The sequence below is a fragment of the Anopheles stephensi genome, chromosome X, assembly GCF_013141755.1.
Source record: "Anopheles stephensi strain Indian chromosome X, UCI_ANSTEP_V1.0, whole genome shotgun sequence".
NCBI lineage: Eukaryota > Metazoa > Arthropoda > Insecta > Diptera > Culicidae > Anopheles > Anopheles stephensi.
Genome location: NC_050201.1, coordinates 17,134,852 through 17,157,124, shown reverse-complemented (window position 1 = coordinate 17,157,124; position 22,273 = coordinate 17,134,852). Strand labels below are relative to the sequence as shown.

Genomic DNA, 22,273 nt, shown 5'->3' with positions numbered 1-22,273 from the left:
GAACTATTGGAAGATCCGAGATATAGGATTATTCCACTTTTTTGCCGATCTGCAAGCAAAAATTCATCAAGAGCACAGCAGATCGAGCTTCATCAATGTATGCTAGAGATCGTTTGCTTGACCAACAAAGAATGCTTGACCGCAGTTTGTTTACATTTCAGTCAAGTAAACGTCAAAATTTTTTTCAAGATGTCCGACCGAGAAATCGCTATTCCGACACCTCCTCTCAACTCACTTTGACCCTTCCCCTCGATCACCCCGGAATTGTTATGTCAGGTGGAGAAATGTCAATTTGCTCTAAACAACTCTACCTTCTATATCCATATACCTTGGTCCATGGGGAGAGCTTCCTTTCGTCATAAGCGTCCGGCATACGAACGGTATGACGGACGATGTCAAAATGGTCGGTTGGGGATCGCTTGCTTGACAAACCAAGGTATGTAGATATAGAAGGTAAAGTTGTTTAGAGCAAATTGACATTTCTCGACCTGACATAACAGTTCTTTGGTGATCAAGGGGAAGGGTATTGAGAAGAGTGACGGCAGCGTCGGAGGAGGCGCCGGTGGTGGTATCGCTTGCGATTTTTTGACGAAAAATGCAACCAAATATCGTCAATCGTCTGTGGGACAACACTTAATATGCGAAGATGACCCATAAATTAGCGAAATTGCTCAAAGGACTGAGAATCGAGGCTGTTTGTTCATGTTGGTAGCCCCATACCATATGTTTTTGTAAACAAACTCTGACATAACTCGGCTAAAATGTCGCCCTGTCAAATCGATAAAAATCCACCTTCTAAATACATACACCTTGTGACCAAGGTATGTAGATATAGAAGGTAGAGTTGTTTAGAGCAAATTGACATTTCTCGATCTGACATAACAGTTCTTTGCTGATCGAGGGGAAGGGTATTGAGAAGAGTGATGGCAGCGTCGGAGGAGGCGCCGGTGGTGGTATCGCTTGCGATTTTTTGACGAAAAATGCAACCAAATATCGTCAATCTTCTGTGGAACAACATTTGATATGCAAAGATGACCCATAAATTAGCGAAATTGCTCAAGGGATTGAGAATCGAGGCTGTTTGTTCATGTTTGTTGCCATACCATATGTTTTTGTAAACAAACTCTGACATAACTCGACTAAAATGTCGCCCTGTCAAATCGATAAAAATCCACCTTCTAAATACATACACCTTGCTTGTGACAAACAAAGAATGCTTGACCGCAGCTTGTTTACATTTCAGTCAAGTAAACGTCAAATTGTTTTTCAAGATGTCCGACCGAGAAATCGCTATTCCGAAACCTCCTCTCAACTCACTTTGTTCTAAATACATACACCTTGTTCTAAATACACACACCTTGGCTGTGACCATGTCAAAATTTTGTGTGAACATTTTGTCAAAATATATGTAAACAAAATTAAAAACAATTTGTTTGCGTTTTATTCTGAGCTTTGTATTGTAAATCCGCTAGATTATCTGCTTACCATCTGTCTTATGAAAATGGAGCAGCATATTGTGTAACAAGTTGAGGATTTTCTCATCCATTTCGATAATCAGAATGGAACAGTATAGTGTGTTATTCCTCCGTGAAATTAACACTTTCATATGTAGGGAACATTCTTTGTTTAATATATTGCTAATTCACAAATTGGTTGTTTTGCGTCGTCCTCGAAGCTTAACCTGTTTTTTTTGTTCTATCAATTACATTTTATGGTTATTTTCTAATTATTTACTTTGTCCTTTGAGCTCAACATTAAACGGAAGTGAAAACGAAATAATGTCTGAGAAATTTTGGCAAATTTCCTTAATATAGTAAATATTCTACTATCTTAACCTACCATGTAATTTGGGAGATGTAATAGAACTCTGCCTCAAAATCGCAACAAATATTCTCTTCATTTTGATAATGTCACTCTGTTATCAGAACCATTCACGTTTTATTTTTGGTTGATCACAAACGTGGCCTCGGCTCGTATCGCAGTCGCTGATCTTAAGTGCTGAATTGAGCGCAGCGTTGTTCGGTTGTGTATGAAGCTGATCAGGTTAACGACTTGTAGTACGCAAGTAATTGATAATTGAAGCGAAAAATTGTGGTCGTGTTTATCGGTGTTCAGTACAAATAAAATGTATTCTATTATAACATAAGTAACTATAGGATAGCAAAACTTTTTCATTTTTTTCTGTATCTAGCAACTAGCAAGGCAGCTGTAAATAACGTTCTGTTTGTACTGTTAATTTAAGAAGCGTAAGTTCCTTCCTGCTATGCCTGTTTTAATTTTTCCATTGCTAATGTATTTTTTCTGTCAGTTGAAAATAATTTTCATGCAAATGTATAGTGCAATTGGTTAAGTGTCTAGAAATTGTAAAGATCGTATAAGCAATGGTTTCCGCGAATGATGAAAATATATTTATGTTCCTTAAATCTTACTTTAGTCTAGGACCCCATCGTTACAAACAAGTGCTAGTAAGAAACATAAATCCGCAAACGGTAACCCGAGGGCTCAGCAATCAGTATCGGTGCGATAATAACAATTATGACGCAAAGGGCTATCGACAAAAATGTAAGTATTAGCTGTAATCTTATCTTCCTTGCAATCCCCTTTCAATTTTATAACAAATTTCAATCCTTGTGTGATTTAAGGTTGCAAAAGCACACAAACAGACCTGTAACTCTTACTGTATTTGCGACCTTTATCTTTTTCTTATTATTTATATTTTTCAGATAAAACAAGAGTATTTTATTTGCAAATACTTGGGCGAATTATTTTTCCTTATAAATACACACGAGTAACAATACGGCCAGGCCATCCTACACGAATAAAAAAGCATATATAAAAATATTCTTATACTAGAATATCTTTTTCGGCAATACGGCCAGGCCGTTCCTTACGAATGAAAAAACTTAAAAAAAATATATATATATATATACATATATATATATATATATATATATATATATATATATATATATATATATATATATATATATATATATATATATATATATATATATATATATATATATATATATATATATATATATATATATATATATATATATATATATATTTATTCTTTAAGTCGATATTTAACTATAAACTTAGATTTTATGCATGTTTTTACAAATTACTTAACTCCTTCTATTATTTTTTCTGTTTAGGATAATTCTACCATCTCAAAGTTGATACCGTTTATAACAACGGTTATACTTTATTTTTCGCTTATTCAACATACGGATCGTGGCAGTACCCCATCGACGGTGTTAAAATGCATGCCGATATTCAGCTTATTATTTTATGTGATGCTAACGTCATCAAAAAATCCTACAGCGTACGTAATTTACAGCCAATCCGTTTGTATGATTTTGTGAAAAGTATACAATAATCCATGCTGTATCGTCTTTTTAGGGGAAAATATCAGAAACGCATCATGTATGGACTTCTGTTTTCTTCTTTTGGTGATTTTTTACTAAACTACGATTTGTTCGAAACTGGAATGGGTGCGTTCGGGGTGGCCCAAGTATTTTATATATGGGCGTTCGGTATGAAACCACTGAAGCTGTGGATTGGTGTTACCTTATATTTGTCAGGATTTTTCGGTGAGTATTTATTTACACTCTCTTATCACACGGCTTCGCTAAATGAAACTTTATTTTGGAATTTGTGAATATTTCGATTTTAACAATTCGATTTTTTATTTTTTAAATGTATATTCTGGCATTCCACTCGACACTTTACTTTCTTCTAAACGTTACACAATACATATAAACTACAGCGGTCTGGAAAGTTTTAATAGTTTTTTCCACTAATAATATGCTTTCCACTTGGAAACGATCTGCTTGTGTTCGCATTATTTTATTATTCATGTTATTCTTTGTTAACATAAAACCTTAATCTTTCTCGAAAAGATCTTAAGAGAGTAGATTTTACTCCTTATTCTGTAATTTTATATAAGAAAAAGTTTCGAAGATATTTTAGCATTTTTTCTTGTGTTTTATTTTTTAATATTTTTTTTCCCGAAAATATTCAAAAAATTTTAACATTTTGAATAATAATGAGAAAAACTCTCACTAATGCGATATGCAGTAAGTGTTTGGTCCGAATTGTTTATTCCTATTGAATTTGTAATTTCAACTAACCTGTCGCGGATGGGTCTCGTACCATAAATAAATCTAGCATTCTAAAAAACTGCAGGCACTCGCAATACATCGTGATCATCACGAAAAAAGAGTTATCAGTTTATCAGATTATTATATAAATGACCAACCAAATCTAAAACCATAAAACATAGCTCAAATTAATTACGTTTGATCTATACATATAAAAAAAGGTATTGCGCTCAATTGTTAAGCTATAGATTTAAACTATAGTTATAGATATCATTCAAATAGTAGTCTGGATCCGATTTGAACCCAGGTTCGGCGGTGTGAATACCGGCGCCGTTACCTCCTTGTCCACGGACTGCTTCAATATTTAACACTGAATTTTGCACTATTTTGCAAAAATTTGTGATTTTTTTTTATTCATAAAGAACGGCCTGGCCGTATTGCTTAAAGCTAAATTACAAAAATAAGTACAATTCACGATGGTTTGGAAACATTTCCTTCTCCAAACCGTGAAAGGGCACCTTATCCCGGGTGAGCTCGGTTGAAAAATTTGTGATTGTTACATATTGAAATAAGAGAAGTTTTACTAATAAGGTCAGGCTGTTCCTCAGAGAAATAAAAGGAAGAGTAAGGATATTATTTATTATATTACAGCGTTCTATTTGAATGAGAGAATTAAGGATATAAATTTGTTTATAACATTACGTTACGTATCATTTTGTATTTTTATACAATTTTTTTAAAGTTTTATAGTAAGTGTCATAATTTTCCTCCTCATGCTATGCAGTGGGTACATTTCATATAGAGTGCACATATTAATTATGAATACTGCACTTGAAATGAACGGAATAAAATAAAATAAACTTTTAAAATTGATTGGCTTATTAATTTTTTCGGTATGTAGGAATACATAACATTCAAATTAACGTTTTGCTGCCTACTTTTCTTTAAGTTTGGTTTGGTTAACTGTTCGATTTTCATATGGCAGGACAGGGGATAAAATCCCATCCGGATTTTATCCCTCCACGATGTAAGGACTGACTATCCAACAACGTGGTTATTATCTTTTAAGGTAGTAACATACACCTTTTGATATTTCCTTGAAAAAGAGAATATCGATCGCTTCCGCACAAACCGCAAAGCACAAGTCTGCTTCGTATGGAGTGAAGATTACAAGTTGATTTTATTCTCAAAAATCCTGTCTTAAATACTAAAATGATCCCGAAAGTTAGGTTGTTAGATGAAAGAAAAGTTTCGAAAGAGATAGAACTTCTTTTGCCTTGAAGTAACATAAACCTATAATGGCGGGCGTATCCCGAACCTTGAAGCGATGTTTTATTATCTGTTTATGTTTCCGGACCGTAAGATCATGTTAGCGATCCTTTTTTTAATGGCTCTGGGAAATTCATCGTGCATCGTCCTATGCATATTCGATAGGCTAAATCTGTAGCTCAAGTGCATATGTTTATTTTCCTATTCGTTGAGTGATCTTTCCTTCACTGCACTACGACCGTGCCTTGATCTTCGCGCAGGTCCCCTTTTCGTGAAACTAATCGCGCAACGATAATGTATGCGTTGGGTTCTAGCGTTAACCTTTTTCGGCCCAAGTTCTTCACTTTCGTCTTTTATTACATGGCCTGAGTTTATTTATGATTTCCACATGTCTGGATATTGTTCCTTTTTTTGATATTTCTAATAACGCACCATACTTTCGTTTTGTCATGGTAAGAGGTCGCTCTGTGACTTAAGGTTGTTTTCCTAAGATAATATTTTCCGGTGAGAATTTATCCTAAACGAAAGGTATTTAGTTATTTAAAGTTGTTCATCTAAATCTTGCATGCCAGTTAGTTTAGCTCAATTTCATTTTGTCGCATCCGCAACAGTGGTGTCATGAAATCTAATAAGCCAGAATTAACGGGTATGACTAAGAGGTTGTTAGGCCAAGAAGAGAGAGAGAAGATATTTTCAAGGAAGAGTTTTAATCGTTTCTAACGTCGTATTTCTGCCGAAAATGTATGATAAGAGCCAAAAAAGAATTATTAGAATAATTTCAAGACGAATAGCAATACGGCCAGGCCGTTCTTTATAAATAAAAAAAAATTCAAGACGAATAATTTCAAGAGAGCAACGTTAAAGTTGCTTCTGTATAATGATGTTTCCATGTACATATGTTTCACTGCTCATTCATACATTGTAATAATTGTTATTTACTTATTTACATTTTTAGCAACTGCTGTGTTCTTTGGAAATTTAAACTCCGTGATAAAAGTATGTCTTCCATTTTATGCTATTTTATTGTTGACAATGTGTTGGAGATCATTAGCTCGCATTGAGGGTTCCAACGTAAGCAAGATATTGAAATATGATATTTGAAGCATATAAACAAATGTTATTATCCTTACTTCCAGAACTATTTGAGGCTTGTATGCGGCATTGCCAGCATATTATTTGTTGTATCTGACGGAATCATTGCATTTGATAAATTTTTCACTACCATACAATCAGCACAAGTATTGATTTCGAATATTTTAAGGTGTAAGAATGATTATTAATAACTTGCTTTTAATTTCAGACCTACATTATGGTAACATACTACTTCGCGCAAGTAGGAATAACACTCAGCGTTAATGATGTGCAACTTAATGAGTCAACAGGGGTTAAAAAGAATTCACAGAGACAACATAAAAAATCTGGAACTAAATCGAATTGAAAATGGTTATGGTATTTAGTTGTTCAATATTGGTGAAACAGTAAAGAATAGTAAATCTGTGATTTTGTTTCTTCCTGGAGTTGGAAATCTTCCATTAAATTTCAGATTTTTATGCTTGTTGAAAAGAAAAATAAATAGACTGGTTTTAAACGTCTATATAATATAGACTGGTATAGAATAATAGACTTCTAAAATGTAAGTAGAAGATGGAGCGGTTCGGAGGCCGAGGCGACAGCGGCGCCGGTCTTCACACGGGACAGGGCCGGGGTTCAAATCTCATCCAGACCGCCTCCCCGTACGTAAGGCTGACTACTTAACTACGGGTAAAATTAAGTCATAGAAAGCCGGAAATGCAGGCCGAGACCTCTCGAGATTGTAGTGACAAAGAAGAAGAAGAAGAAGAAGATTTAAACGTTTCACAAAGTTTCTTTTCTAAATTATATTGCAATATGCTACAGTATTTGTATGGGGCTTTAGCATCCCTGCTATACATCTGCAAAACACGTCATGAAAAACATACATTTCATAAACACGTGCGAAGGAACGGTCAATCACACCACAACTTTATGCAATAACTGTTTAAACTCAAGCACCCTATACCCCACCAAGAACAGCATATTCAGCAGATTTGACCAAACACGCGTTGCAATAAGAACATTAAAATCTGACTAGCGCACTCGACTAAGCAAGTTGCGCAATGCAATACGAAACCAAACCATCCAATGCACCAAACATCGTGCGGTGCAGACAGCGGACAGCAACTTAGCGTAAAACTTTATCCACTCCGAACCATCGCATACAAATAGAACAAAACACACAATCATAACGACACATTTTACGCAAGCGTAGCAATCGATCGCACCGCGACCAACTCATCCATAGCGACACATTTTAAGCAAGCGCAGCAATCGATCGCGTCGCGTTCGATCGCCCCGAAACAAGCAAATCAATGAATGATAGTTTCATATCAGCAGGTCAACGGATAATGAAACGGAAACGACTGAAACCAAAACCACCCTAAGGAAAATTCCAAAAGTAACTTGATTCTTTCGTTTACAACGAAACCCCCGTCAACCAAGAAGTTACTCAATAACGTAAAAAAGTTTTATCCTTATTTAAGGCGAATGAAATAACCATAAACTAAGAAATTTTCGGTATAAATAAAGCTGTCTTCCCCTACCAACGAGAGAGTTGGTTTTTGGCTGAGACTTGACGCAACTCATAATCTGACGTCCAATTCCTTTCAAGAGCTTTGAGAGTCCCCCTACCCAAGGTAAGGCCTCAAAGGCTCCAACGAGCCAGTAAGGGAAGTTCCTTCTGAATATCGAGAGTCGCCTGGCCGACTCAACGCCGATGAGCTTCGGGTTACCCCTACCAAAGGTTAGGCCTCGATGTCTCCAACAATCCAGTAAGAAAGATTCTCATCTAGAATCTTCACGATTGCCTGGAAAGTCGATAAATGGAAGAGTTGGTTCGCTCAGCAAGTTGTTGTTCGTCTTTCTCGTCGAAAATGAAGCACGTAAGTACGGCGCGACTCAAATCGCAGATGCGCAAAGCTGTTGTGATAGCAACAGATGTGCCATGCTATTTTCACCATTGCAAGGGCTGACAACAGCAACTGTCATTTCTGACAGACTAGCAACTTCCCATCACACGGATACATCTTAGTATCCTTTGACTGGTTCCCTTCGAGTCAACTGTATAAAGCGTGCGCTAATCGGTCTAGCTTAATAAAACTATTTTTTCTGTTGTTCTGGTGAACTCATCCTTGTTATTTGTGCATATTACTCTGCCCAACAAAAGCCCCGTCGTAAAAGACCGACCGATCCCGCGTATTACATGGCGACCGTTTTCCTCCATGTTACTTGGCGACCGTATATTCTCCATATTATAGGGCGGTCCGGTAGTCGAGGCGATAACAGCGCCGGTCTTCACACGGCAGGACCGGGGTTCATATCCCTTCCAGTTTGCATATTTATTTTACATAATAAAATATATACTTGAATGCCAAAAAAAAACATTATACATATAATTATCATTTATTGATAAGCCTAACCTACAACTACATCTAAACTAACTAAACCTAACGTTAAAAAACCATAATTTTATAAAAGCTCTAAGTATCGCAATCTAGATGGTCACTGTTTGGCGTTCCGAGAGAGAAGAACGTGCAGTTTTACTCGCTTCGAACGCGTACCTTCAACTCTATCACTCTTACTCTGCTGGTCTTATACCAGTTATACCAGCAGCAACGCTATACGTTAAGTGCGCGTGATTATACCACATAATAATATATTTGTTTTTGAGCATTGTAACATGTTCAAAGCGCAGTAAATAATTATTGTCTAATTACATGATCACTATGTCGCAATCTATGCGTTCTTTTTTATTTAACATCTTTGAAAAAAAGGAATTACAAGAAATGTGTTTTTTACCGGATATTTTTTAAATATTTGTCAAGCGTTACCCCAAACGCTTGCGAACGCTTCAGCAATCATTCCCCAACTGACATCTGTTATACAAAAAAGGCTAAATTTCAAAAAAAAATTGCCCGATCCTCGCCATAACTGCTCGCTTCATGCGCGAATGCTCGTTACGCTCTTAGAGCAGCTCAGCACCATACCAGTTTGCCGTTGGAACGAGCAGCACAGCACACACCCGTTCGCTCTCGCGTGCAGTGGCGATCAAACATTTTCTCGCTTTCCGCAATGTGCCGTGCACTGCTCGAACCATGATCCTCCGCTTCAGAGCCCCTGAGTGGGAGAGAGCGAACACACGTGTGCAGGGGCGCTCGAACTGTTTTCCTTTTTTGGGCAAAATGCTCCTATTTTGGGCAGGCTGTGTTCCTATTTTCGGCATCACCAATAGATGATTTGAAACACTCGAATAGGTGTAATTAGTTAAAGAAAAATATTTTAAACAATTTTCTACTCTTACTTTGCTTAAATTCATGATAGAAAGTAGTTAAATAATTAATTTTATGTTGCCCATTTTGGATATGAAACTGCCAGATTTTGACGTCTCTCGAAAATCGCTCTGAAATTGCACTGGATTGAGCTGTCAAAAATCAACATTTTCCCTGTACCTATTTTGGGCAGCCTTTAAATTGAAAAAATAATCATTTATTGGATTTTTAAATTATCAATGCGCATTGAATAAATTTTAAACTAATTTTTTTGTTCAGAAAAATCGAAACCCCAATTTTTTTAAGCTCTAGTTTGCTAAATCTCAGAACTGCCGAACTATTGGTACAAAGCCAAATTGACGAAATGTTTTGAGCTCGGCACAAATAATGCGATATTTCGGAAAATATCGATCTAAATGCGTCAAAACTTCGTATATTGAGAATAAACAATGATTTATTCCTTTATTAGAAGTTGAAAGATAATTTCTTTTGCGATTTTTCCATTAATTTTGCTATTTTTGCCGACCTGCCGAAAATAGGTACACTGCCGAAAACTGGAGCAGTTACCCTAGTATCCTTCTATGCAGAACTTACTATCCATTGGTAACGAAGAAAGCGAATGGCAGCCCAAGATATTCTTAGAATATAGCTGCTTGAGCGGAAAGTAAAAAAAAACGTAATATTGTGCCTTCACAAAGAATGATAAGTTATACCACATTCATTTATTGATTGTTTGCTTTCCTTATAATTACAACACGGTCCTTCACTAGACAATGATGTACCAGTTCTCTAAATAGTTTGCTAATTCAATCCCATATTGACTGTCAGCGTTTTCCTTACCAAACACAACATTATTACCTATACCACGGAGCAATGGTGGAAATATATCGCGTTCATTCGAAACAATGGTGTGATTGCAGAGCATCATTAGTACAAAATCGACATCAGGTTCATCATGTTCTGCGATGACTTCAATTCGTTCGTTCTGTGTGTTCAACATGTCACAAACCGCACCTTTAGGATTTTCACATACCACTACGAACAGAAGCATTCCGGAGTCATGCATTTTTCGTTGGAAAGTAATGGCACGATAATAATACTCAAATGGTAGCTGAACGTCTTCACGAACGTGTATACCGACAACTTGCAGACCGTTTACATCATCTTCATCACCGTACAGTTTTGCACGATGGCGCAGTTCCTTTAATAAATCGTGCACCGTGTTTAGCGTTTCCGGACGAAAACTAAAAGAACAATTGAAGAAGAGAAAAGTTCAATAATGCTTTTTGTTTGTGGTGCGTTGAGTGAATGAAAAGAAAGAAAAGATATACTTGAAAAATTGTTTTTGCTGTTGCCATGGTACACTTAGGATCTCTTCAAAACGTATAGCCTGGTTGTTGAGTATATACAGTTGGTTCTTCTCGGTTGCTATGTCGATGTGTGTGTTGCTGTTTAATATACACGCTGCCGGAATGTAATAGCATCGTATGGTATCGAGATCAATCACTTCGTATGGCACTCTGGACAAATAACCGTCACAATTGTTATGTTTTTTTAAAACGAATCGTCTATAAGTATAGTGGTACAAACTATTACCTCACAAAGAGCTGGCTCAGCTCAGTCAATGCCGTACCGGTGATGACAAACTCTATCCGCTGCCTACTTGTAGCTGACATTAAGCTGTTTTGGATGGCTATGAGCGAGAAGTATTGCCATAAGTGTTCCGACAGCGAACTTCCAGCAAACGCTGTAAACAACAGCGTAGTTTCCGAACGGCATGCTTCTTCAACTCGCATTATTTCGGTCCCACTCGTTGCATTGAAATCAATTTCTAGTAGATCCAGAAACTGTTGTACTGACCGCTGGTTCCATCGTTCATCTTGGCCATCGGAACGGTTCCCATGCCGGAAGGAATGTTTCGAGGCGTGCCGCACAAATTCTGGCCGGTGAACAGTGTCGGCTATAAGCCATATGAACGTAAGAAATGATGCTATTAAGATGAGTGGTTTGATATTCTTCCGAACTGCTTGCAACATGAATCGCAACACATTAACCAGATGACGTAGCATGACGATTGTGATTTATGGCGATTGTCGGTTGAAATGTTGAAATATTGTTGACTGCAGGTTGATTGCACATATAATTCCATACGCATAGATAATTTCGACACATTTGTAATTCCACTAAGTAATGTATTTTTTTCCTTTCAATTCACATTCACTACAGAAACAACATTATTAGCTAACTTTGTACAACCTGCCCGAAAATCTACAATACTCTACAAACGGTATGCTGTGGTATGTACCAGAATCACTGTTTTGAACCCGATTACCAATCACATAGCGCATCTATTAACTTGTACCTGGTAAAGGCAATGATGCCATGCCATCGTGACTAAACGTTATCGTCTGTGACACTTATCTAGCGCTGATAAACCTGCCGGTAGAAAATGCTACACCTCAGGAAACGGTCTAGCGGGCGATAAGGATCGTTGACTCTGATAACCTTAAACGATCGCTTTGAAGGGAACAATTATCAACAACTCCTTAGGCGCTAATATTGAAGATTTGCTTATGCTCATACCACAATTTTGTGCTTAAATTTAGACATATCTTACTGTAGCATTTTTGAATAATTGATTTTAAAGTAATTTATATTTCATTCATGTTAATCCACAACAAGATTTTACGCCGTGCGGTATTGTTATTCGCTAGTGTTAAAAAGAAATTAAATCAAGTTCAATTAATATCTGTATTCCATTTCCTCGTTATATTTTTTGGTATACAACAAGAAACACAAGTCATAAAATTTTAACTTGCAGGAAATTGGTTGTGAACTAGTTACTGGACTGGTCAATAACGTCCTTGTTTTGCATTGGTACTGCACCTCCGCATTGGTATAGCAGGTCTTGATCTGCTTCCATGGGTTTGGCCTTGGCTTGATTTTTATAATTATATTTCTGATATATGGTAACTGTACCAGTTTTCGGCACGTTAATGCAGCTGATCAGAAAAAAAAATACAAATACAATTATTAAAGTCAATAATTTTGATTGAAAGTGGTATTATTTTGGTTGTAAAACTAACAAAGAATGTTTCAGCATACATGATTTAGTGATTTAAATCAGTTTTTAATAAATATTAGCAAAAATGCAAACATTGGTTTTGCTCCGTTTTTGGGCAGGCTGTGTTCCTATTTTCGGCATCGCGAATAGACGATTTGAAACACTCGAAAAGGTGTAATTAGTTAAAGATAAATATTTTAAACAACTTTCTACTCTTATTTTGCTAAAATTCTTGAAAAAAAGAATAACTTTATGTTGATTGATTTCGTCGTCAATGCTGGCAGATTTTCAAAGTCTATATAGGACAGAGGTCGACGCATCTCATAAAACTGACAGAATGCCCAACCCAACTGACATCTGTTATACAAAAACACTTAAATTTCAAAAAAAATTTGCCCGATCCCCGCCATAACTGCTCGCTTCATGCGCGAATGCTCGTTACGCTCTTAGAGCAGCTCAGCACTATACCAGTTTGCCGTTGGAACGAGCAGCACAGCACACACCCGTTTGCTCTCGCGTGCAGTGGTGCTCAATCATTTTCTCGCTTTCCGCAATGTGCCGTGCACTGCTCGAACCATGATCTTCCGCTTGAGAGCCCCTGAGTGCGAGAGAGCGAACACACGTGTGCAGGGGCGCTCGAACTGTTTCTCGCGCGTCGTTTTGGTACTGGTATGCAGCGCGCATTATGAAACCGTCTTGAAACCCCTGCAAATTTTTGCTTCTCTCTTTCCTTATTCGCTCTGCCATGAGCACGCTGAGCGACAGTCGTGTTCTGAATGTGATGGAGGGAGGATGTCGCACGCACACGGATAAGCCGAGGCGCATGACCCGGTGTTTCAATGCAGATGGTGTTGGGATTGTTCGTGTATTTGCGTGTAGGTGAGCTGCGGTAGCCTGGAGATTCACTCGGTGATGATCGATTCGTGTTTGCCGCTTCCCGAAACATGTTTTCTGCGAGAGATGAGGTATGGTTCAGCATCTCATCTACGACGAAGAGCATCATTTCTCAACTCACCCTCTTGTTTTTTCCCCTAAAGGAACACTGGCGAACACGAGGAGTGCAACGGAATAGTGAGATACATGAACGGGTTTGTTAAATAAATAAAAATTCATCGGCGTAATATCACAATCTAATCCGAGTGTTATTGTTTGTTTTGTTTTCATTTGCGCAACCATGGCGCCTCTGGCCAATGACAGCTTGGGTCCGAAGAAAATGGATGAAAAAACTACGTGAAACCACGCGTTCGAACTGTTATAATTAGCTAAATCTGCTGCTCTCTAAGGCAAGATTAAGCATCGAGATTTAGCTAAAAGAACTCGAAAAACGCTATAAGCCTGCTATAAAATGTCAGTTGGGGTGGGAATGCCCAACTGACATTTTATAGCAGGCTTATAGCGGTTTTCGAGTTCTTTTAGCTAAATCTCGATGCTTAATCTTGCCTTAGAGAGCAGCAGATTTAGCTAATTATAACAGTTCGAACGCGTGGTTTCACGTAGTTTTTTCACCCATTTCCTTCGGATCCAAGCTGTCATAGGCCAGAGGCGCTATGGCAGCGCAAATCAAAACAAAGCAAACAATAACACTCGGATTAGATTGTGATATGAATGAATAATTTTTTATTTATTCAACAAACCCATTCATGTTTCTTTCTCTCCGTTGCACTCCTCGTGTTCGCCAGGGTTCCTTTAGGGGGAAAAAACAAGATTGTGAGTTGAGAAATGATGCTCTTCGCCGTACATGAGATGCTGAACCATACCTCATCTCTCGCAGAAAACATGTTTCGGGAAGCGGCAAACACGAATCGATCATCACCGAGTGAAACTCCAGGCTACCGCAGCTCACCTACACGCAAATACACGATTAATCCTAACACCATCTGCATTCAAACACCGGGTCATGCGCTTCGGCTTATCCGTGCGCGTGCGACATCCTCCCCCCATCACATTCAGAACACGACTGTCGCTCAGCGTGCTCAGGGGAGAGCGAATAAAGAAAGAGAGAAGCAAAAATTTGCAGGGGTGTCCAGGCGGTTTTAAAATGCGCGCTGCATGCCAGTACCAAAACGGCGCGCGAGAAACAGTTCGAGCGCCCCTGCACACGTGTGTTCGCTCTCTCCCACTCAGGGGCTCTCAAGCGGAGGATCATGGTTCGAGCAGTGCACGGCACATTGCGGAAAGCGAGAAAATGTTTGAGCGCCACTGCACGCGAGAGCGAACGGGTGTGTGCTGTGCTGCTCGTTCCAACGGCAAACTGGTATGGTGCTGAGCTGCTCTAAGAGCGTAACGAGCATTCGCGCACGAAGCGAGCAGTTATGGCGAGGATCGGGCAATTTTTTTTTGAGATTTAGCCTTTTTTGTATAACAGATGTCAGTTGGGTGTTTAGGAAGTTTAGGTAGGAAATTTTTTCTGTTGTTTTAGCTGATGCTGCTGTTGGTGCCGGATCCTTGAGCATCTCCAGCTGCTAGTGTGTGAAATTTTGATGATCCTTGAAGTCTTGTTAAGAAATTTTTAGATAAAATTTATCGTTTTGCACCGTGAAAACATCCGGGGAACCTTATTGTGCGATGCAGCTATTTCCGTTGGTTGTAAACAGTTTTTGATCCAATTGGAATTGAGGGGATTTGAGCCCCGGGCCTGCCGTGTGAGGACCGGCGCCGTTGTCGCCTCGGCCACCGGACCGGAACGGGTAAAGATACAGATACCTGCTATTATGCCGACTCTCCTGCTAGAGCAATAATATAAGGTAAATCATCTGTTGTGAAATTTCGCCTGTAGATGAATATAATAACTTTTCTTTATAGGTGTTATCAATTTCAATGCTCGTAACTGTTGTTTTCTGAAGGGAAGATTCTGCTATTTCTGCAGATCGCATTGATGAAGGATTCAGGATGGATGCATGACCATCACAAAATTGAATCTCCTCTTTTATTCCTAAATTTTTTTTTTATTCATAAAGAACGGCCTGGCCGTATTGCATTATTCTTAAATTATTTCGACGTGATAAAACAAGTAATAGTTGTAGATTTGTTGCATTTAATTGATTTTGGAATTACGAAACGATTGTTAGTAAGCTGGATGTTTGGTAAATTCGGTGTGAAGCAAAAGCTATTCACTGCAAAAACTAAAAATATGACAGCAATGCTGATGAATATCAAATTACCAGCAGAGATACAAAAAAAGTTCCGTTCATTCCACAATTTAAGACATTGGAGAGGATCAGAGTTTGCCTCATTTCAATTTTACGGATCTGTTGTTGTCCTTAAAGATGTATTGAGTGAACAACATTATAATCCTTTATGTTATATTTTTGTAGTATTACACTTTTGTCACCATAGATTTACAAAGTGCATTGGCCATTAGCAAATTCCTTCTTTCAGCTATTCATCAAAAAATATCAAGCTTTATACGGTACAGAATTTATTTCAAGCAATGTGCACAACGTTTTACACATTTATGTAGAAGTTGATCAGTTTGGCCCACTTCATACATTATCTTCATATCCTTTTGAAAATGAACGACAACATATAAAACGATTACTGCCAAGTAGTTCAAAATGTTTGCAACAGACTATACATCGAATTTCGGAACGCGAGACTTTCAATGCGTATCAACATAATAAGCAGGCAAAGTATTCCTCCATTAATCAGAGGGGAAATATAACTACACTTCATGTACGCGAAGGATTTTGTTTAAAAAATTATCATTGTAACGCATGTCTTTTAACGAAATCGGGTAGCGTATGCCAATACGTTAATGCAGTTCTTCGAGAAACCTCCGTTGATATATTTGCAAAAAAATAACTATTCCCAACCGTGGATGATTTAAACTATCCGTTCAATTCTTAATTTTAAAATATACATCGTGGTAATATTAATGATTTAGCAGAAAGTGTAACAACTGTAGGGAGTTAGGATATAAACTGTAAATTTGTATTAGTACCCATTTCTCAGGAGCATCAGTATAACTTAATCCCCTTAATTCATACGTTAGTTGAATAAAAAATTACAGTCATATTTTAAGCGGATATATTATATGTGTATTGTTTGATTATGTTTACAGTAGTAGCTAAATTTTATTAATGATTATGAACGTATAATGCTTACCATTATTTTCCTTTTTTTTGGAACACATTTTCCATCAACCACCTTCACTTTCGGTGGCTTTGCGCTGAAAATAGAAGAACTAATTTGTAAATATTTTGCACACTTTAACCATTCCCACGCACTTACTCTTCCATGATGCGGCTATCAGCTTGCACGATTTTTGTTTCGTCAAGAAAGGAAGTGTTGTACGTAGCACCGTGCAGCATCAAACACAAAAGTATACCGAGCGAACACTGACGAATGCAGTTTAATTCACGAACGGAACATCGAAGGAGCTTAATCCCTGGTGACGAAAGTAACTCAAAAGTGTGGTATTATGAGCTTTAATATGCGTGATAATAGGCGAACGATAATACCATAATTCGCCTGAAACTCGAACGGTCCCGAACCGTTCCCAATGGAATGCTCGGGTGCGACAAGTGACTCAGAATTAGTGATGGGAAAAGTACCGTAAAATAAGTAACGGACCGGTACCTGGTACGTACGTGTACGATAAGATGTAAAAGTAAAAGTACGTGTTGAATAAGATGACATGCAGGTTTTTTTGTGCAATTTTACGATTTATCGTTATTTTATCGTAAAAAGTGAATGCGAAAAATCCGCATGGTTTTTACGCTCGGGAACAAACACCAATTCATTGTTTTTAGTTTTTTTTATCATTTGGTCAAGATAGCCTTTTAACTTTATTATTACCATGGATTGATAATGGCAAAAGATTAATAAGTAAGAGGGAAAGGGAAATTATTGTCTTGGCTGGGGGCTTATGAGGGTACGGTGGGGCGCGCAAAAATGTTTGACAATCCTCACGAACGCTTTGTGAATTCTTTAGCAGTTATTAACTTTATTTAAATCTTTTTCCTTTTGAAGTGCGAGAATTACACCTCTTCGCCGTTCGCCATATCACTTCGAATAAAAGTTTCATTACTCTTTCTGCATGTTGCTCGTTTTAATACCTGATCAATGAAATGAATGTTTATATTATATTGTTGTGTGAACGCGGCCTCAGCGGCCCTACGGACGCAACCAGCTGCTCGACGTCGCCAATCGTTTGTCGACTGTCGACGCACGATCACGGGTGTGTGCCGAGCGAGAATGGGAGAGCAGTTGATACCGATTGCTCCGAAAATCAGGATACCGATACCGAAAATCAGGTGGTAATGCTTCATCAACTGTCTGCTGAATGTCAGCGCATGACAAACCTGCGCCAAGTAGCGATACGATAGAACGCGACCGTAGCAAACAAGTGTTTGCTGTTCATCGTAGCGTTTATCATGATCAACGCACCAACTCTTCCCCGTCTCATCAAATAAGCGAATAGCATACAAACAAACCTAGCCGACCCTGCTGGTTATGTGGATCCTTGCATTGGACTCGCGAATGCATATTCAAGACGCACACGTGCACACAATGCAATTTGGTTGGCCATCGCGAAGGTTTCTGTGAGCAGCAACGAAACAAAAAGCAGTTCAGCCACAAGAAGATTTACCCGAATCGAGCCAACATGCGCAGTGTTTTCGTAAACGTAAACTGCCTATGACATCGCAGAAAATTTATGTCATGTACGATGAACGGCGTCGAAGTTCGGCTCCAACTGGATACCGCATCAGACATCAGTGTGATTAGTCGTCAGCTTTGGAAGCGCATCAGTAGCCCACAGCTATCACCACCCTCTGTAGCAGCGAGATCGGCAACAGGTGACAAGCTCGAAATTGCAGGCGAATTTCGCGACACTGTCAAAATCAACGACCGGGAGAGGACAGCTGTAATTTTCGTCGTCGAAAGAGGATTAGCATTATTGGGAACCGAACTAGCTGAAGCTTTCTCTCCATGGTCTGTCCCTATTGACCAGCTATGTAATAAGGTCACCAGTACAACGAATACTCCTGAGGAAATCATAAGGAGATTTCCCGGCCTGTTTCGACAAACGATGGGGTTTTGTACGAAAGCTGATGTTACACTACACCTGAAACCGGATTGCAGTCCTGTTTTCCGTGCAAAACGGCCCGTAGCTTATGCCATGTGCGATGCAGTGGCTGCTGAACTCAACAGACTTGAAAGGCTCAACATCATCACACCAGTTCAGCATTCGAAGTGGGCAGCCCCGATCGTAATGGTACGCATGTCGAATGGTCAAATAAGGATATGCGGTGACTATTTGACGGGCCTCAACGCAACACTACACCCCCACGACTATCCGCTACCGCTGCCACAGGACATCTACACTAAGCTGGGTATCGCAACAATTTTTAGCCAAATTGATTTATCTGATGCTTTTTTGCAGGTCCCCGTTGCAGAGCAAAGTCGTCGCTTGCTCACCATAAACAAGCATAGGGTTGTACCTGTATAATCGGTTACCACCAGGGATCAAAATAGCGCCAGGCGCGTTTCAGCAGGTTATGGACTAAATGCTTGCAGGAATGGAACGTGCCGCAAGTTACATGGATGACGTTATCGTCGGTGGTCGGACGCAAGCGGAACACGACGTAGTACTTAATGAAACCCTGAGGCGTATTCAGGATCATGGGTTCACTATCCGCCCCGAGAAATGTTCGTTCAACAAACGTCAAAAACGCTATCTTGGTCATATTGTCGACAACCAAGGGATCCGCCCCGACCCTATCAAAATAGCTGCCACAACGGACCTTCCGGTGCCGAAAAACGTTAGTGGTGTACGTTCCTTCCTTGGCGCCATAGACTACTACGGTAGACTTATCCCAAATATGCGCAAACTACGCCATCCGTTGGACGACCTGTTAAAGCAAGGAAGCTTTAACCATTGGGGACCATTGGTCCCCAGAATGCCAAAAGGCCTTTACGCAGTTCAAAACGATACTTTCGTCGGAATTGCTTCTCACGCACTACGATCCAAGGCGCGAGATCGTCATATCTGCCGACGCATCGTCTATTGGATTAGGCGCGACCATTAGTCACAAGTTCCCCGACGGAACATATAAGGTGGTACAACACGCATCCCGTGCTCTAACGAAAGCTGAGACGAGCTACAGCCAGATCGATCGAGAGGGTCTGGCAATCATCTTTGCTGTGACCAAATTTCACAACTACATTTATGGACGGCATTTTATTCTTCAAATGGATCACAAACCACTTTTGCGTATTTTTGGTAGAAAGAAAGGCATTCCAGTCTATAACGCCAACCGCCTTCAGAGATTTGCGCTAACACTGCAATTTTACGATTTCGACATACAATATGTAGCAACTGAGAGTTTTGGAAACGCTGATGTCCTTTCGCGTTTAATTAGAAACCACGACAAGCCTGACCAAGACTATGTTATAGCAAGCATCAACCTGAAAGAGGACATACGGACAGTTGTTGTTAGCTCCTTAAGCTCAATCGCACTCAATTCAAATGACGTCCAGACTGCTACGGAATCGGATAACACATTGCGTCGAATCTTACAGTATGTGCATAAAGGATGGCCACGTGTTAGTGCTTTCGACGGTGAACTGGCTAGCTTCTACTCCAGAAAAGATGCATTGTCTGAGGTGGAAGGATGTATTTTATTCGGAGAAAGAGTGGTCATACCAAGAGCTCTCATGCAACGATGCTTACGCCAATTACACCATGCACATCCAGGTATACAACGAATGAAATCATTGACAAGAAGCTAACGATATCGCTGACCTCGTGGCTGTCTGTAACGCTTGCTCGTCTGCAGCAAAATAGCCGCCACGTTCTAGTCCAGTACCTTGGCCAAAGGTAACTGCACCTTGGCAACGCATCCATATCGACTATGCTGGTCCTATCGACTGATACTCCTACCTAATTGCAGTCGCTTTCTCTAAATGGCCTGAGATTATAAGAACTGCCAGCGCGACGTCTAAAGCGACCATACCTATCCTGACCAGCATTTTTGCACGCTACGGTATGCCAATCACTCTCGTGAGCGATAACGGTCGTCAGTTCATAAGTTCCGAATTTGAGGATTTTTGCACATGCAACGGAATACATCACCTCACTACCGCCCCGTTCCACCCTCAATCGAACAGGCAAGCGGATCGCTTCGTGGATACATTCAAGCGCGATATAAGTAAAATCTCGAGCGATGGAACTGCAATTGAGGACGCACTGGAAATATTTTTACAAACATACCGGGCCACACCTAATCCGCAAGTGCCAAATAATGATGCTCCAGCAACTGTAATGATTGGTCTACAAATTAGTACATGTTTAGAGCTTATACGCCCAGTTCGCAAGCCAGAGAGAGAGATTAACGACGAACATCGACGCAGTTTTAGCTCAAATGATCCGGTGTATGCAAAGGTTTACTCACGAAACGGATGGAAGTGGAAGTCATGCAAAATACTTCGTAAATGCGGAAACGTGATGTACCGTGTAATGACTAAGGACCATCGAATAATACGGAGTCATATTAACCAGCTTCGTCGACGAGGTTCAACCGTGCAGCAGAATCAGAACCTTTTGCCGCTGCATATCCTGCTAAACGAATTCAGCTCTCCGTGTTCATTACCACTGTAGTCATCTGGTCCATCGTCTTCATCGTTGTTACCATCGTCTATCATCGTCCAGCCAGCCATCATCACTGACGTCGTCTAGTCCATCGCCTTCATCATCATCATCATCGTCATCGTCCGGACAGTCTGGTCCATCGTGATCATCGTCATTGCCATCGTCCGCATCGCACTCGTCATCGTCATCATCGTCATCGTCATCATTACCATCGGCATCATCGGGTTCGTTCTCATCGTCATCACCCGTGAAACAACCACCATCAGCACCTCCTGCTAGCGACTTCATCTCTCGAGAGTCGCACGGAACGGAAGAACAGTCGGCACTATCACCACGCCGCTCTTCTAGAGATAGAAGAGTACCGCGTTGGTTCGACCTCTACCTACTGTACTAAGGAGGGAGATGTTGTGAGAACGCGGCCTCAGCGGCCCTACAGACGCAACCAGCTGCTCGACGTCGCCAATCGTTTGTCGACTATCGACGCACGATCGCGGGTGTGTGCCGAGCGAGAATGGGAAAACAGTTGATACCGATCGCTTGCGGGTTACGGCTGTATTACAGGGTGTGCGCAAGGTGTATGTATTTAGAAGGTGAATTTTTGTCGATTTGACAGCCCACCATTTTAGTCGAGATGTGTCAGAGTTTGTTTACAAAAACATATGACATGGGGCTACCAACATAAACAAACAGTCTCGATTCTCAGTCCTTTGAGCAATTTCGCTAGTTTATGGGTCATTTCCGCATATCAAATGTTGTCCCACAGAGGATTGAAGACATTTGATTGTATTTTTCGTCAAAAAATCGCAAGCGATACCACCACCGGCGCCTCCTCCGACGCTTCTATCACTCCTCTCAATACCCTTCCCCTCGATGACCAGAGACCTGTTATGTCAGG

General features: G+C 39.7%; 3 protein-coding genes and 1 long non-coding RNA gene across 13 annotated transcripts; 2 read left to right on the top strand and 2 right to left on the bottom strand.

Moving 5' to 3' along the window:
* The first annotated feature begins 1,373 nt into the window (after positions 1-1,373).
* LOC118512175 (lysoplasmalogenase) lies at positions 1,374-8,041 on the top strand. Of its 8 annotated transcripts, none has more exons than XM_036056265.1 (8): positions 1,374-1,608; positions 2,192-2,246; positions 2,435-2,562; positions 3,162-3,331; positions 3,409-3,599; positions 6,334-6,449; positions 6,515-6,616; positions 6,679-8,041. In XM_036056265.1, exons 3-8 carry the CDS (start codon positions 2,536-2,538, stop codon positions 6,814-6,816), a joined length of 744 nt encoding a protein of 247 aa, XP_035912158.1. In that variant the 5' UTR covers positions 1,374-1,608; positions 2,192-2,246; positions 2,435-2,535; the 3' UTR covers positions 6,817-8,041. The 8 variants fall into 8 exon arrangements, with proteins under 8 accessions (XP_035912158.1, XP_035912210.1, XP_035912218.1 ...); XM_036056310.1 differs by lacking the exon at positions 1,374-1,608 and adding an exon at positions 1,639-2,043; XM_036056301.1 differs by lacking the exon at positions 1,374-1,608 and adding an exon at positions 1,639-2,057.
* Positions 8,042-10,401: 2,360 nt separating this feature from the next.
* On the bottom strand, positions 10,402-12,212 carry LOC118512135. Of its 3 annotated transcripts, none has more exons than XM_036056158.1 (4): positions 12,084-12,212; positions 11,318-11,681; positions 11,053-11,241; positions 10,422-10,965 (listed from the first exon to the last, which is right to left on the bottom strand). In XM_036056158.1, exons 1-4 carry the CDS (start codon positions 12,103-12,105, stop codon positions 10,488-10,490), a joined length of 1,053 nt encoding a protein of 350 aa, XP_035912051.1. In that variant the 5' UTR covers positions 12,106-12,212; the 3' UTR covers positions 10,422-10,487. The 3 variants fall into 3 exon arrangements, with proteins under 3 accessions (XP_035912061.1, XP_035912051.1, XP_035912043.1); XM_036056150.1 differs by having other exon boundaries at positions 12,027-12,127; XM_036056168.1 differs by having other exon boundaries at positions 10,402-10,965; positions 11,318-12,199.
* A 2,908-nt stretch (positions 12,213-15,120) lies between these two features.
* On the top strand, positions 15,121-16,810 carry LOC118512131. Its single transcript, XR_004906247.1, has 2 exons — positions 15,121-15,529; positions 15,588-16,810. It is a non-coding gene; the product is annotated as an uncharacterized LOC118512131 (long non-coding RNA).
* Positions 16,811-20,696: 3,886 nt separating this feature from the next.
* On the bottom strand, positions 20,697-21,962 carry LOC118512127 (phosphopantothenoylcysteine decarboxylase subunit VHS3). Its single transcript, XM_036056128.1, has 2 exons — positions 21,182-21,962; positions 20,697-21,046 (listed from the first exon to the last, which is right to left on the bottom strand). The coding sequence occupies exon 1, from the start codon at positions 21,664-21,666 to the stop codon at positions 21,415-21,417; it is 252 nt and encodes an 83-aa protein (XP_035912021.1). The 5' UTR covers positions 21,667-21,962; the 3' UTR covers positions 20,697-21,046; positions 21,182-21,414.
* Positions 21,963-22,273: the final 311 nt, after the last annotated feature.